We start from the raw sequence: 16409 nt of genomic DNA, 5'->3' as shown, positions 1-16409 counted from the left end.
GCGCGAGCAGACTCCAGATGGGCTCCTGTGTGACTCTTGAGGCTCCATCAAATCAGCTGCCTCTGGCATACCCAAAGATGTGAATGATGGGCATCCCTTGGAGAACCTGGGCTTCTTTCTTTGAGAGTACTCTTGTTGTGAGCCTGGGGAGTAGGACAGTGTTCTCTCCTTGGGCTGATACTTGTGTGATTTTCTTAGAGGGCTGATGTCTAAATCGCTTAGGACTTGAGGGTTATGGTACTGTCCTCGAGGGAAAAGCTTTGTCTGTCATCTGGCTGAAGAACTCCATTACCTCAAAGGGCAAGTCCACCAGTGCCCCTCGAGCATGTTGTCAGCTATTCTGAAAGCTTGGCAGCTGATTGCAGAACATTTCTGAATAAGCACAACATTAGGCTTCCCATCTGCAATATAACTTCCCACAGCCCTTTTTCATTCTTTTAGGCTTTCGTTTTTTCTTTCTACAGTGACTGACAATCCTGCTGTGCCGGACAGGATTCTTGCTACGTTTCAGAACTGCTGAGCTGAATTTTTACTAGAACTGGGAACCATAACTTCAGATGTAGATGCCTGAGCACACTGGGGGATGTTAGTATTTGGATCCTTTGCTTCTTAAACTTCCCTTAAAAATCTATGCCACCAACGGTATGGCTTTATCAGAATTTTGAGTGTACTAAGAATGTTGCAGTGTCAGCCCTTTGATGTCCCAGAGGCAAAGTAATGAATTCTTAAGGGGGGGGAGAAATCCCATTTTTATGCAAACAAAATAATTCTCAAATCTCAGAAACTATCTGGTTGAATAGGCATGGAGACTGAATGTGCCTTAAAGAGGTCTGTATGGATTAAGGTGGGGACACACTGATGCAATAGGGAGAGTAAGGTAGCAGTGACACTGCCCAATCTGTACATATTGTGTGGATTAAGCACTCACATTGGAATAATTGCAAGTGTTCATGTGTTTATCTATATAGACCTCAATCCTGTAAATGCTTAACAGAAGCTGTCAGATTCGAGCTGTCGGTCAAGCATTTTGCAGGAGTCCAAAATTGACTGAAAATGCACAAAATATAACGAAGGAATAAATGAATACTTTGGCATTGCATCCATCATCTCTGAAAGAAACATCGGGAAAAATCCTTCAGGCAAGAGAACAGAGCTGTAAATCTCTGGAGAGGCTGATAGTGGCCTTATTCTTCCTTAATAAAGGATAGCACACATTATTACAATCTTGGACCTGGTTATATTTATAGTTTAACTCCTGTTCTTAGCAAGCCACACAATCATGCGTAGAGGAGTTCATTCATCCACTTGATTTATAACTGGAATATGAGCCATATTTTGGCACATGCCATTTTCCGGTTGTGAACTGCTTTGGTACCAGTCCATGAGCGCCATCACCTGGACAGGATCCAGCCAAACATCTGATATCCAGGAAGCTTGGAAATTCCAAAAAATAGTGCTAGAAATTCCCTGTCACACTCCTCCCCGCGCAGAAGAGATATACCCTCAGAATGTGTATAGGATATGGCCATTATTGATTGCACCAACAGATTCCCCTCAATCCAAGGACATACTTTGCATACTCTGGCTGACTGACAGTTAGTCTTGCAGGCCCTTAGGAACATCTGAAAATCCTATGCGATAACATAGCTATGCGCTGAAGAGTGAGGAAGGACGATGAAAGAGAACGAAATGGATTGGCACGCTGGAAGGGCTCATGGTCATGAACAATGAAACAAACAAAAAACCCAGGTACAGCCCAAGTCTGTGTCTTTTAAAATGTAAGTACATTAATGATGCTGGTGTTTCTTTCTTTTTTCTCGATGGGCAATTTTAGTCAAAGACACCGAACATGGGTCAAAAGTTTAACTCTCTCTTTGGATTCTTATATGGTTCATTAGTCTAGTATCTGAGTGCACATTGTAACTAATGACTCTTTGCACTCATTTGTATTGTACACATGTGGTTCATTGTTTGTACCATAGCTAGATGGATACTTGTATCTATCTCATACATCAACCTTCTAAAACAAGGGATAATGTGAGAACTACTTTAATAAGTATCATCTGTGCATATATGTATATTATGTATTTTTGTATTGATATAGAGAGGCTAATTAGAACTGTATCACAGTTTGAACACGTGCAAAAGATTTCTACAGCACCTATTCATGTCTGTGTTTTGGAACCTTATTCTTATCTATACATTGTAAATTTACACAGTACCTGCAGGACATGTGTTTTGCAAAATGGTACTTAAAATAGCACTTGCCTAACATCTTTTTGTTAGAAAGGACTTGCTTTTATGGCTGGAACACAGGGTACCCATCCAAATTTCATATGTATAGTTCATGCTTTAAATGCTGCCTGATGCGTGTGAGAAATATGTGAGATTTATCCATCTCGCTGTCTGTCTATAATATGGGAACACACAAAGTTAGACGTTTACGTGTGTGAATGTGGGTATACTACAATCCATTTAGATAACTAGAGAGGAAGCTATACATAAATAAATACTGGTATACCTACATAGACATATATGTAAACTTCTTTGTGGGTATAGATATATGGGTGGACTGACAGAGAGATGAGAGTTTCATGTATATATCTCACCTCACATCAAAGTATTATATATGTATTTAGTGAGATTATCTCCAGTGATCTAACCCTGGCAGCAAACGTTTTCAAACACAAGGGGTCACACTAGAGCTACATTAATAAGTATCATCTTGACCCTTCAGTTGAACATGTAACCTGTCACTCCCCCGCCAATTATTATCGTATTACGCTTCAGCAGGAAGGAAGACACGCAGAGAGGATGTTTTAGCTCAGATGTTCATGTTACTACTACAGGTGGTTGGACATGTGTGTTCGAAAGCACTGAGACCACAGTATGGTGGCTGAGGAGACAACACCCGCCTAACTAATAACTCTGCAAAGCTTGCCAGGGTTGACAGCACAGCAGTTCAAGCAACGTAAAGACCAGGAGTGATATGATCTTTTGGAACAGATCAAGGTTTCCATTTCCCTTCTAACTACCTTACCGGCTTGTGCTATGGTATCACCGTGGATCTGCCGTGTTTAAATTCTTCAGTGCCCATGCAGGAGCAAAGAACATATTTGGCCTTGAGGGGCTAACGATCAGTAGACAGTTTTAGTATGACTTGTTAACGAAGGTGATAGCCAAAGCAATAGCCAAATTTAGCCCTGGATATTTTCATTGACTTCAGCAGAGTTTCCCTAATGATGGATTTGCCCTTTTATCTGTAATTCAAACCCTATATAACAGCTACTTTACTGTCCTTAATCCACGGTAGTCTCAAACCAGGTATTTTTATTGCATTATAATGGAGCACTCCATCGCTCCCCATTGCTGATGGAACCTGGCTGATGCATTCTGGAACCTGACACAGCACCTACTCTTGAGAACAACAGTGGTACAATCTATCAAAACAAATCACTCTGAACCCATCTGCAGGAAATAGGTAAGCTCAGAGAAATCTGCATTTGTTCCATGAATCTGTATCTTAAAAACAGATCAAGGGGTATAAGCTGGGCACTCCCAAGAAGGTTATGTGGTACTGGGAGAGCTACAGTTGAATTAATTAAAACCGGTGTATTTGGAAAGTTAGCCTGATAGATTCCTGCCTCCAGACTATATGTTCCCACATGAGAAAGCTTCATGCGTTGTGAGTTCAGTTTGCTTGACTGCATATACCCCGCCCCCTCCCCATGCAAATAATAAAAAGCAAGGGAAAAAGCAGTTGCTCACCAACCCATCCACACCCCGCTCACCAGCAACCCTTCTCAACCTCAGCTCCCTCCCCTTCCACCGTCCACAACCCACATATCTCCAACCTCCTCCTGAACAATTAGCATGACACCTTGACTCCGACCATGGTTGCTGGTTACATGGCCCCGAGATTCAGTAATTAATATAGACTTTTGCATGTTTCCCAATTACACAATAGGTGTTTTTGAACTGGTGGGTGTGAGGCATGATGTCAGATGGTATACGGTGATAATGCAATATAGATTCTGCTGTGTTCAGGAAAGGTCTCATAAATGGGTGATCTACATCAGGGATCATGCTCCAGGGGGTAGTAGTTTTTATTTACAGAGCAGAAATCGGCATGTGTGTGCTCACTGGTATTTCAGATCTATGGCTGAGGTCCAGCCAAATTGGGTCTATAGAGACAGGATGGTGTGGTGGTTAGAGCAGGGAGACCTGAGACCTGGGTTTTGTTGCTAACTCTGCCAGTGACTTACTGTGTCACCTTGGGCAAGTCATTTAACTTTCTGGCTGCAGGTTCCTCATCTGTAAACCAGGGCATTGATAGGACTTACACAGCTTTGTAAAAGGTTTCAAGATCCCTGGGGAAAAAGGGTAATTTGCACATTCTTCTTATTTGCACCTGGAAAATAAGTCCCTTTGGTTGAGGGCTCCTTGAGCGTGTGCAAAGGCAGTGATGGAGCCAAGCACATCAATCCCTTAATAAAAGACCTAGGATTAATCAATAAAAACAGTTAAGGAGTCAAAGTCCAACTCCCATTAGAATCTCTCCACTGACTTCAATAGGAGCTGGATTAGGCTCCTGAGGGTGCATTTTATTAAAGATACTATTTCATGGTTTACAGAGAGAGTCAATGAATCCCTCCCAGGCATTACAAAACAGGACCATAGGGTAGAATCAAATATAAACTAATATTAAGGGGATAAAACAAACATGTGACAGTGAAATGGGTTATTACAAACACACCAGAAGGCAACTCACCTTTTGATCTAAATAGAAAGGAGTGGTTTGACAAGCGTACCAAAGCCAAGACAATGACAGTTAATAATAACTGCAAGGCAGCCTATTGGAGACAACAAGATAGAAAGAGGCAATTCGTGCACAGACAGATGGAACCATGGGAAACTGTCAGCATACATGCCCCTGGAAAGAAAGATGAATATTTCTGGAACTGACCGGGCTATACAATGCGGTAAGTGTGACTATTGAACTGTGACTCAGTGCCAGCTGCCAATTTCTCTCTTTAGAAAGAGAAACAATGCACTGCTTGTATCTGAAGCTAAGAGCCAGATCCCCTCTCCCTGCTGCATGAAATGACTGGCAAAGCTCCCACTGACTTTCTGGGAGCAGGATGTGACCCAAACTGGCACAGAATGGCAAGTATCTGCGTCAGTCGGTGCCTCTCTGTACCACTCTACATTAACTGCCAACATCTCTCCCTCTTTGAGTCACCAGGACAGAGATCCCAGGAGCCTGCAGATGCTCTTGTGCTGAGGAAAACTGACCTTATTTTTAAATGGAAGAAATTATCTTAGACTAATAGGAGATGAGTCCCAGTTTAAATCCATCTTGAAATGGATATTGGGATTGGATTTTGGCTGCAGCTGGCTTCCATATCAATCATGTATTTCTTTACATCTTGCCCCTCCACTTCCTTCCCTCTCACGTCATGGAAACATTTATAACTTTCAACTCCAAATGCAAAGGATACATTTTAAGAAGGGGCCTTAATCTAGCCTCTAATTTTGCAGCTTTAATTAAATGTGGCCACAGATAGTAGCATTGAAGCAGCTCACTACCCGATTGCTCCCACAAATAGGAAATCTCTACCAGTTTTCACACAAAAATGTGTGTGAGAGAATCAGGCCACCAAGTTTGGCCTTGACTGAGATATAACTCATCTGAGAACAGGTCCAAAATGTTAGTGATAGTGTTTCTAGATTCAAGAGAAGCAATGTTAACATTTGTGAAGAGAGGATATGAAGATGATTGAATAGTCTTACAGCAGATGGCTATAAAGCTACTGTACATTCTGTAAACACCAGCTGCCTATATTTTAACCCAAGTTTTCCTCAGCTAGACTCATGGATAGCAGAGAAAAAGATGAGACCCCAAACCCTATCCTCTCTCTCTCTCTCACACACACACACACCCACCCCCGCACTGGATTTCTGCAAAGGTCAGAGTTAGGTTCATTAAATAAGCTATGCCAAGCTCCTCAGAGTAATATTCCAAAATTCCCAGCCACTCTTCATAGGGTTAACACATCCAATCTTTTTACATCAACACAAAGCATAATTATTTTATTTAAAAACACATTAGGAGTCCATAGTTCGAAATTAATTTCCAAGCAGGCTGCTGTAAATATCAGGAGGTAAGAAGTAGAGCGATGAGGGATTTTTGAAAATTACATTTTGTCTGCATAGGAACATAAAATTGTGCGAGATCACAGTAAAGTTCAGTCCAACGGTTGCTAACAGCTGATGCTCAAGTGAAAGGTGAAATACTATAATTGCTTATTGACCTCTGCAAATATTAACGTACCCCATCAAACCTGAAATTTGATTATCCTTATCTTAATCCAGCCACAGTGCATGACACAATCTTATGTGGTGTTGAGTTCTACATACAGACACCATGCTAACCAAAGTACTATTACCATGTATTTAGATGCATATTGTCTTTATTAAGCTTGACTTAGTAGGAGGACAACTTTCTAACACATCTGTTGACGGGGGAGAGAGACAGACACAGTGAACTTTTGCTCTGATTAGCAGCGATTATTTATGAGGTAATTTTATGTATGAAAAAAACCCAGAACTCAGCCAAGCAACAACAAAAATGCCCATTTTGCAATATTAGTGAAACAGCTGACTTCAGAAAGGGGCACACATTTAAGGGCACTATTTCTTTTTTTTTTTTTTTTTTTACAAAAGCTAATCTTACTTTATATGAAGGTTTTAGAGTCATAGAATATCAGGGTTAGAAGGGACCTCAGGAGGTCATCTAGTCCAACCCCCTGCTCAAAGCAGGACCAATCCCCAATTTTTGCCCCAGATCCCTAAATGGCCCCCTTAAGGATTGAACTCACAACCCTGGGTTTAGTAGGCCAATGCTCAAACCACTGAAATATTCAGTGAAAACCATGTCCCTGAATTTGTAACATTTCCCTGGAAGTTTGATAACACTAGCCCTTAGCCACTGCAAGGGAATCCAAAACTGAAACTGACCCAATTAATGTTGACTATGTTATTTTCATTTCTCAGGCTGAGTGAAGTGCTCCCCCATCCCCCCCAAAAAACCCCAGAAAGGATCATAGTGAAAAATATTATCTAATTTTAATACATATCTGTATTAGTAATATGTAAAGAATTTAGTTTTTGTAAGTTTGTGATTTTTATTGGAATGACCTTTTAAACTCTCAGAGCAAGAAATTTCAGTGATTTAAGCTTGCACTGTATTACTCACTGTGCCCATGTAGTATACGATACATTCTAAGATCATCACACTATTTAAAAGCAAGAAGCAGTGCATGATTGTTGGAATAAGCACCATACTAAATGTTCTTGCTTTTGTGGGTTTGATTCTAGTGTCATTTTAACATCGTGTTGAATAAGCACAAACCTTTCTCCAGCCAAGCTTCCTGTGATCTGGTTTGAACTTCCTGTCTGATAGGAGGCTTGGCTGTCAGTTGACATTGGTAACACTGCTCACGTCAGGGAAGCTGCAAGAAGGTCAGCGTCTGTTATAACATTCTGGCAGATCAAGAGCTTTATACCCTGCCACCCAAACCTGTGCGTCATTGTTCTTAAAATTGAACAGGATGCATAAGAAAGCAAGAACTCTTTTTCCAGGAACTAAAGCCTCAGTAATTTAGTGGACTAGAATCAATGACTTTTTGTTTATATAAAAAAAAACTAAGGGGGAGATTTGCAAATCTCTCCCACACAATTTAAGAGCACAAATCCTTTTAAGCTGTCTCCTAATTCATTGAGGCACATGTGAAAAGTATTCCCGTAAGCGCATACAGCTCTAGGGTAAAGTCAATGGCAAATCTTCCACGGCTTCACTGGGGCCTGGATTTTACCCCTAAATTTTGTAAGAGGACTCTGGTTTCCTCTAGTTTATCCTTAGTCATCGTAATAAGTGTCCTCATTTCACAAAAGAAATATGCAGCAATACTCTTTTGTATTCAAAATAAGCTGATGACAGAGATACATCGCTCAGAGAGAAAGCTAGTTTCTGTGCCAATTATCTTGGCAAATACTACATTCAGGTGACTAATGGGAATATCAACTTTGTGCCTGCCTACTAGAGAATAGCATCTCAATAGAAACTCAGAAAACTTTTAAAGAAACCACTACTTTCCAGTCTGAGCCCCTTCCCTGAGGCTAGGCCCACAAGACCTAAAGTTTGGATTAGCTGACTAAGGTTCCAATCTTGTGAGGAGATGTGTCCTAAACCCCAGTGGAGTTGAGTGCTCATCACCTTGCAGCTCTGGGGCTTATATGACCACTTAACTTCCCCTCCTAAACAAAAGGAGTGGATGATTCCAGCTGTGGGAAAGAGAAATACATCGTGAAGTGGTTGCTGGGGAGATGAGGGTGGTACCATAGGCCTGAATGTATTTCAAGTAATTGTATGGCATGCGTTACAAGTGATTCATATTTATGCAGTATATAATGTACATTTACTAGCACATTAAACAACTACGAATGAGTTACGAACTCATCTAAGATTTTACTGCATGAGGAGAGAGGTTCTTAATAGAGCTAAAGCTGGAACAGTTGCAGGTTAAGTGACCTGCTCCACCCTAAATGAGACTGAAACAGGGATTTAATAAAAAGGCTCCTATATCAAGTAGGAAGGCATTCATCCTGGGCATTCTTCTGGTAACAGGAAATTCTAACTATTTTTAGCTTTAATCTTACTGCACCTCTCACTACTAAAAGCAATTATCTAGCATAGACTAGCATCCTGTATTCCTTTAAAAATAGCAAAGCCGTGAGAAAAGACGTAGTCAAGCACATGATGTCAACATGACGGCCACAGTCACCGGATTCCTCTGGAGGCTAAAATAACCTGGACCTAAATAAAGAATCCTGGAGGTGACTCATTGAAAAATGTTCCATACAGAGGTAAAGTAAGACTCCTGTATGCTGCGGTGCCTGACAAAAATATTAAACATTAATTTTAAACCAAAATTGTGCAAATATCCCCAGTAATTTCATTTAATTCAGTCACTGATTACTATGGTCAAAAAACTTCTAAAACAAATGTGTATTATAATTCAAGTACCAGCTTTCAGCATTCAAATTATTGGCTACAAAAAGCAATTTGGTTAATGAATCAAAATTCTGAATACAGAAGACAGTCCAAAGTAGATCCATGTAGCAGGATTATCCATCTGTTGTGTCTTGTCTTACATTGTAAGCTCCTTGGGGCAGGGACGGTCTTTGTACATTTTGGACTAGTGTTTTAGGGTATGTCTACACTACAACCAGAGATAGGATTGCGGCACAAGTTGGCATATCTGCACTTGCTTTGGCACTCCATTTGGGTACAAAAAAACCAAACAAACAAAAAAAACCCCACACCATGAAGTTTCCAAATTCACAAAATATTTATTTATTTTACAGTCTAGTACATTCAAATTCATGTAGACTAGAATACAGTAATTCAAAATATTTTTGGCGAGTTCAAATATTTAAAAACCATTTTCACTATTAAACACTCCAAACAACTGGCCATGAAAATTAACTTAAGATAATGGAACAAATCCAAGCTAAAATTTCCATTTTTGACAAAAAGCAAACTCTTACCTAGATTTTAGTGGTTTAACAGTGCAGCATTTGAACAGAATAGATGAACCCACAGAATTGAAAAACATGGAAACAGACATTAAAAAAAAACAAACGCAGGCATCCACATGTTTAAGTCTCTCATACAAGGGAATGTCTGCCCAGATGTTCCATTTTTATGCTTTTTAGAGATTTGACTAGGGTGCTTTAGTGGTGCCGTTTTCCAGTCATCAGCTAACACTGTATGGCAACTCATTTCCATGCCTTGATTTTTTTTTTTTTTTTAAAGTGTCCCTTCCTGGAAATTTTATAGAAATGTACAGATTTGATCATATGCGAACAACCCACTGGCAAGTTCAGATGAAATATTAAATAGTACCTTGAAAAACATCCCTATTGTGCTAGTCTATTGTTTGAAGACAGGCAATACCCAGAACAAAATCTGAAAAAGGCAACATGTTTGGTTTTTTTAGTTTTTAAAACACTGACATGAAAAACTGAGTAAATTAGAAAAAAGGATCGAGTCAATCTTAATATAAGACATTGATAATGTAGCGGGACAGATACTATAACCGGACAAACAGCATTACAGTGAGGCTTCTACATCTAGATATTTAATGCATGTGTTCTACAATCATGTTTTGCTACATTTTGTTTTCCTGTACAGAAAATAGCAATATGCTATGCCCAGTTTTGCTCTTTTTAAGGTCCCAAATTGATGAGAGATATTGTATCAAGTTCTTCAGGCTTTCTTCACTAAAAGGCCAAGTGTGTGAAGACCAGTAACTATAAAATACTCTAAGTTACCAGCAATTGCAAGGTACCAGTTTCGACTGGGATTCTGAAGGGGCCTAAGGGAGTTAGACATACAACACCCGCTCAAAGCCAGGGGTCACTGGTACCCAACTCCACGGAGATCTTTTTGATATCCCAGCCTTAATGTTTCAGCACCAATATATGTTAACTCTTCTGGACAATTACTGATGCTTCCTCATTGTAATTTGAATACTGGGATATTTAATAGCTGGTCACCTGCATTGATACTGCCAAGTTTTGAAAAGTCTGCTCTAATCAATTCAACTGTCTCTATAGATGGCATGTGTGGAGGTGTCTTAAAATGTTTGACTGGTATTAATTACTTGTCTGAAACACTTTGTTTCTTTCATTGATAAGCCGGATGGTAAAGTGGACTATGGGGGTATGCTGAACATTAATTGGTTGGTATAGACCCTGCTGGTGTGCACTAAAGGCTCCCTTATGCACTTTAATGTAGTGCTATTTAAAACAGTATTATGTTGAAGTGCATTAGGGAGCCTTTCATGTGCAGCATCTGGGTCTATATGGACCAATTAACGTGTTAGTGCACTTTACAAATCGCACCCTGCAATCTGAATTACTCCACTACGTAGACAAGCCCTAAGTAACGTTTTGAAATTCATAATTTTTAAAAACTTGTACTTACAACCCCACTTGTAATAAAACTTTTGGAAGAGGTATAATGTTTGCTTATCAGTACAGTATATGGAATGTAACATTTTCTTGCAAGAGTTTGCAATATGAATAACTGCATAGATGACAGTTGTGAGTTTTCATTTCAATAAATGTACTTTTAAAATTTACAAAAAACAATTTAAAATTTCTATAAAAGTCCTATTATGCCAAGATGACGGGTGGTAAAACTAGATCTACCCCTCCATGATTTACGTTTATTAAATGGCTAGTGGAAAAATGGTAGAAACCAATTTTAAAACAAAAGAAGTTACAGCTTTGCTATTGCACTGACTTTCACAATTTGAATCACTAATTTAGAAAAATTCATATAGTAAAAACTGTAAAATTAATCTAGAATACAAAAATTCTGGTTAGTAAACATCAGGAACCCAGTTCTACTAATGTGGAATGGACTATCAGTACTGTACTATGGTGCCTTGATTATTTACAGTGCTTACTGTATGAAGGGCAATTCCAGGACACATTATTTAACATCAGTTCACAGTAAATGTACTCAGAGAACTATCGACTTCAGTGCAGTTTTTCCTGTGCAATTTTTCAATTCCCCAGAATTCCTTACATCAAATAATACTGTTATGGAGGCCTAGTGCAGATTATTTTTTTTAAATCATAAGTGACGGATAATGTCTGCAGGGCTTCTGTAAAGGTACTTCCAAATGGCATAGTAATGAACTGCAGCTGCAATAGCTACAAACATGTGCCAGATGGCATGGGCAAATGGAATGATTCCATCACTCTTGAAGAACACCACTCCCATGCAATAAATTAAGCCTCCCCAGGCAACTTCTTGAAGTCCATCGGTGTTGTTCTGTTAATTAATAAGGAGACAAAAAAAAAGTTAGCCTTCAGAAATTAAAACTGGAACAGAGAGTTAATAAGTCTCTAGGTCTTGTTATTGGGGCGGGGAGAGGGGGTGGGATGGATGACTTATTTAATGACATTTAAAAGGCCAGACAATATTTTTCTGAGACATCACTTTGGAGTACATAGTATATTGATCCTAATTGTGGGTGAGTTTCTAAACCTTTTCATGTTGACAGCTAATATGAACAGAACGAACAGGGCAGCCAATCCTAAATGCTTACGGTTCAGCTTGGAGTTTCAACCTCAGTTTGTCTGAACGCTGGCCTGGCCTTGTGACCGTTGTAAGATGTTACACCACACGTGTAAAGTTAGACTGTCACTGTTTCTGCTGTTATAGTTTTGTTTCCGATTCATCACTTCACAGTTCTAGCAGTTTGAACAAGCTGTAATGTACTTAAATGTATTTACAATATAATGGCTATTCTTGATTTTGTGTGTGGTGATATGTTTGACAGGTTACTATTATCAAAGCAATATCAGGTGACATGTTCAGAGTTGAGCAGGTCTGACACTCTACCCAGTTGAGAGTGGAGTACGCACATGGGAGATCACAAACACATAAGGATGAATGTAACGGGCAAAAGAGACATGATTGTATACAGCTTATCTCCATGAGTTACGGACAACATTCAAGACGATAGAATTTGAAGGCATATTTTATGGCTTGTATTGAGGTTTGCTGCAGGAACAGTGATTATAGTTATGCATGCTGCAAAAAGTTGATAAGCAATTCTGAATATACTTTGACTATTGTGTCTATTGCTATTGTCAAGACATTTGAGCTGAGAATGGGCTATTTTGATCATTTTCTAACTATACTGAACAGACTAGGAGGATGTAATGATTTTTTAAAAAAAATACATTTCCCAATGGCATGGTATAATGGTCACTAAATAATAAATTCTTGTAGAGAAGTTAATTAGTTCACTAGGGGTGGTTCTGAGTAGTGACACCTGTGATTCAATTTTTAAACACATTATATCCATTAATCTGGAGATGCCTCTAATAGGAAGAGTCAGACTATTCTCCAGCCTTCTTCTAAGGCAAGTCCTTTTTAAAAGAGGGAAGGAGTAACCTATTTGTAGATTTTGGGCCAGAACGGGGTGGGGGGAAAACCAACTCAAAAAACCTTACAAACAGTCGGTGAATAAGCCAAACAGGACTACAGGAAGTCTTATGCCACATTTCTAAATTAAAAGCTTCCTTCTGAACGTCCAAGGGACAAGGAAGCAAGTATTAAACGGAGTCATAAATATTACAATTCAAACACTTTGCTTTGAAATACATGGTGTTTGGATGTATGGAACTGAAATGCAATATTTGATTCTTTCTGGCTCTAGTGAAATAGAAGTACTATCCCTACGTGATTCTTTTAAGCTTTTTTTTTTTTTTTTTTTTTTTTTTAAAAGAAACTGAATCTACATAATGGATGGAATTTCATTGCCTTATAGCTTAAGGACCATTAAACCCAAACAGATGGCTAAACACTTTCAGTGCTTCTACAACTAGCATTTATAACAGTGTGTTGAACTGAAATTAACAGCTATACAGACAAAATGGAACTTCACTGGAACTCCCTTTTAAATTACTTATAAAAGGAAAGGTATTTATTACATTAACAGCATATTCCTTACCATGGATATCACTACCAGAGCAGGAGAAAATCCCATTGCTAAATAGAAAAGGAGTTCAACAATCTTATACCTAAAGGAATAATTTAAGGAAAGGTACAAGATGAATTTTTAATGCACATTTAATATTTCCTTAAAAGACAAAACAGCTAATGCAGGGGTGGCCAACCTGAGCCTGAGAAGGAGCCAGAATTTATCAATGTACATTGCCAAAGAGCCACAGTAATACATCAGCAGCCCCCATCAGTTCCCCACCCCAGCTCCCAGTGCCTCCTGCCCACCAGCAGCCCCGCCAATCAGCACCTCCCCTTCCCTCCCCGCACCTCCCAATCAGCTGTTTCATGGCGTGCAGGAGGCTCTGGGGAGGAGAGAGGGCATGGCAGGCTGAGGGGGAGGGGCGGGAAAGGGTGGAGTGGGGACAGTGCCTGTGGCAGAGCCAGGGATTGAGCAGTGAGTTCCCCCCCCCCCCCCCCCCCCCCCCCGACACAATGGAAAGTTGGCACCTGTAGCTCCAGCTCTGGAGTCGGTGCCTATACAAGGAGCCGCATATTAACTTCTAAAGAGCCACAGGTTGGCCACCCCTGAGCTAATGTATGACTTTTTAAACTAACAGATGCACATCAACCACCTAAAGACTTTGTATACAGATAGATCACATTGAGGTTTTATTTACTTAACAGAGGGCTGATATTTTTCTAATTAAGGGAAAGAGGATGACACTATGCTAGAAACATTGCCGATACATTTTCTATATATGGCTAAATATATCAATTTTTCTCCATACTTTTGAGATGTACCTGTAACTACCACTGAGTCTCCCACCAAGTGGGTCAATGCATATGGTTTCAGCCCTTCTTTCTTACTAGGTGGGGAAAGACTTACGAAGATTAGTCGCTCGCTCCTTGGGAATGAGGTATGCAATGAGAGGCTGTCACACAGGCTCAAGAAAACAGTAGCGTAAACTAAATAGACTGCCCTCTTCAAATAGGTCAACAGGGGCACTGTAGAAATTTCCTGGGTTAGTAACCTCTCTATGTGCAACTTAATATTGCACTGTAATCCTATAAGGAATGTTGTATCAATTAACTAGCATAGTATAATATGGAAGCAATGAAGACATCTTTATTATCCAGACATTTCCCTAAACTCCCATCAACAGATTTAATAGGACAGTAAAGACAAACTACTGAATGAAGTCAATAAAGATACTAGTCCTCTCCTTGCCTACTTTCCACCAGCAAGATTTATGTACTTATTGGGCTGTGTCTTAGTTTTCCACAGAAGACATATAAGAGCATTTATAAATTTGTTCCAAATGTGAGCTATACAAGTTACTGTACATTTATATGTGATACAGTGGGTGCAAATATCGGTTCACAAGACATAAGCTTGCATCCTTCTATTTATGTATTTCTGCTATTTTGAAGTTCTTAAGTCAATATGCAAGACAAGCTGACATTTTATTACAAGAGTATTTAAAAAGCAGCAAGTTCAAATGCAGTTTAAAGTTTAATGCAAATTAGAATTCTTACTTTTCATGGTAGAGAAATACATAAATGGTTCCTCCAGCTGCCATTAGCCAGATAAACCAACGCATATGAGATGCCAGAGGTCCAAGCTCACGAAGATTTAACCTGAAAATGTGAAGATTACAATAGACAACAGAAGTGATGACTGAATGGAACTTACTGACATATAAAGATTTTTCTTTACTTTAAAACATGGGCTACACTTTATTTAGAACATAGGAAGGGGAAATAATCTTAGGACTTCTTGGAGAGGTAAGAAAACTTATTTGAGAACCTAAACTAAGTAGTGTCTAGGTGTGTTGGGACAGATGTGAGGAAGAGAGCGCGCTTTTTTCTATTTCCAAATCCCTTTCTAACATTATCACTAAAAAGGGATGGTAAGAGTATTTTCAATAACAAGTCTACGTTGAAGTATAGCATATGGCTTATGACAGTAGAATAGTGAAAAAGACAACTGCAGTACTTGGATAACTTAGCAATTGCTCATTCAAAAGGAGTATCACTGTAACCTAGCTCCCTTTCTTCTTCAGTCCAAATTTTAAAACTTAAGGTAAAAATTAGGGGCCCCTGTTACATTCCTTACATAACCTGATGTCACACTGAAGTCAGTTTGAATTTTGGATAAGCAGGAATGAAGGTTATGGCCCATAATTTCTAGTCACGTAGCTCAGAATTCATTCAAAATTACAAAGAAAGTGACAAAACCAGTTTGTTCTTCTTGTAATACAAAAGAGGGAGGAGGCAGCATAGTTAAATCCCAGGGGGATTATGCCATATTTCATTTCCCAGTTCAATAATGTTGTCAATCAACTACTTCCCAAAGCCTTTGAAAAAATTATTTGGGAATCATATTGATAATACAGTGTAGGAAGTTTTAATCCCTTGAAAATATACATTTGATTTCTTACCATGGTGCATATGATGCTGCAATAAAGACATAGATCACCATTCTGTCACACATGTGAAAACAATGCTCCATTGTCCTAACAAAGAAAAAACAAGCTGCTAAAATACAAGTTTTGGAAAAACTTCATGATTCCTCTCTGTCAAGAAAAAGCAGAAGATTTGTGTTCAACGTGAAAGTTTCCCAATTTTAAATGCTTTCACGTACACTAGTAAAGCTTCTTGGTCTTTGAGACACTAGAATAGGCACCAAGTGCTCAGGTCTGGCTCTGTGCTCCCTCATTTCAGGGCTGGCTAAGCCTTCAGCCTGCAGCAGCCTCCAGGCTGATCTGCGTTGGGCCAGTTGGCTCAGGCAATAGAGCACAGCAGTGCTCCTGTC

General features: G+C 39.4%; 1 protein-coding gene across 3 annotated transcripts in view; it reads right to left on the bottom strand.

Moving 5' to 3' along the window:
* Positions 1–319: 319 nt before the first annotated feature.
* The window catches only part of MMD (monocyte to macrophage differentiation associated), a 39123-nt gene continuing 23033 nt past the window's right edge, over positions 320–16409 (bottom strand). For 2 of the 3 annotated variants that reach the window (XM_037914110.2, XM_007055122.4), the window contains exons 4-7: positions 16036–16110; positions 15131–15232; positions 13602–13671; positions 9395–11911 (exon numbers count right to left, since the gene is read on the bottom strand). In XM_037914110.2, coding sequence (XP_037770038.1) covers positions 11711–11911; positions 13602–13671; positions 15131–15232; positions 16036–16110 — 448 coding nt within the window. In that variant the 3' untranslated portion in view covers positions 9395–11710. Of the gene's footprint in view, positions 356–9394; positions 11912–13601; positions 13672–15130; positions 15233–16035; positions 16111–16409 lie in introns of those variants that run through there. The other variant, XR_006285655.1, reaches the window with a different exon arrangement.

The sequence above is a fragment of the Chelonia mydas genome, chromosome 14 (assembly GCF_015237465.2).
Source record: "Chelonia mydas isolate rCheMyd1 chromosome 14, rCheMyd1.pri.v2, whole genome shotgun sequence".
Lineage (NCBI taxonomy): Eukaryota > Metazoa > Chordata > Testudines > Cheloniidae > Chelonia > Chelonia mydas.
The sequence above is the reverse complement of the archived record's forward strand: the minus strand, read 5'-3'. Positions and strand labels throughout refer to the sequence as shown.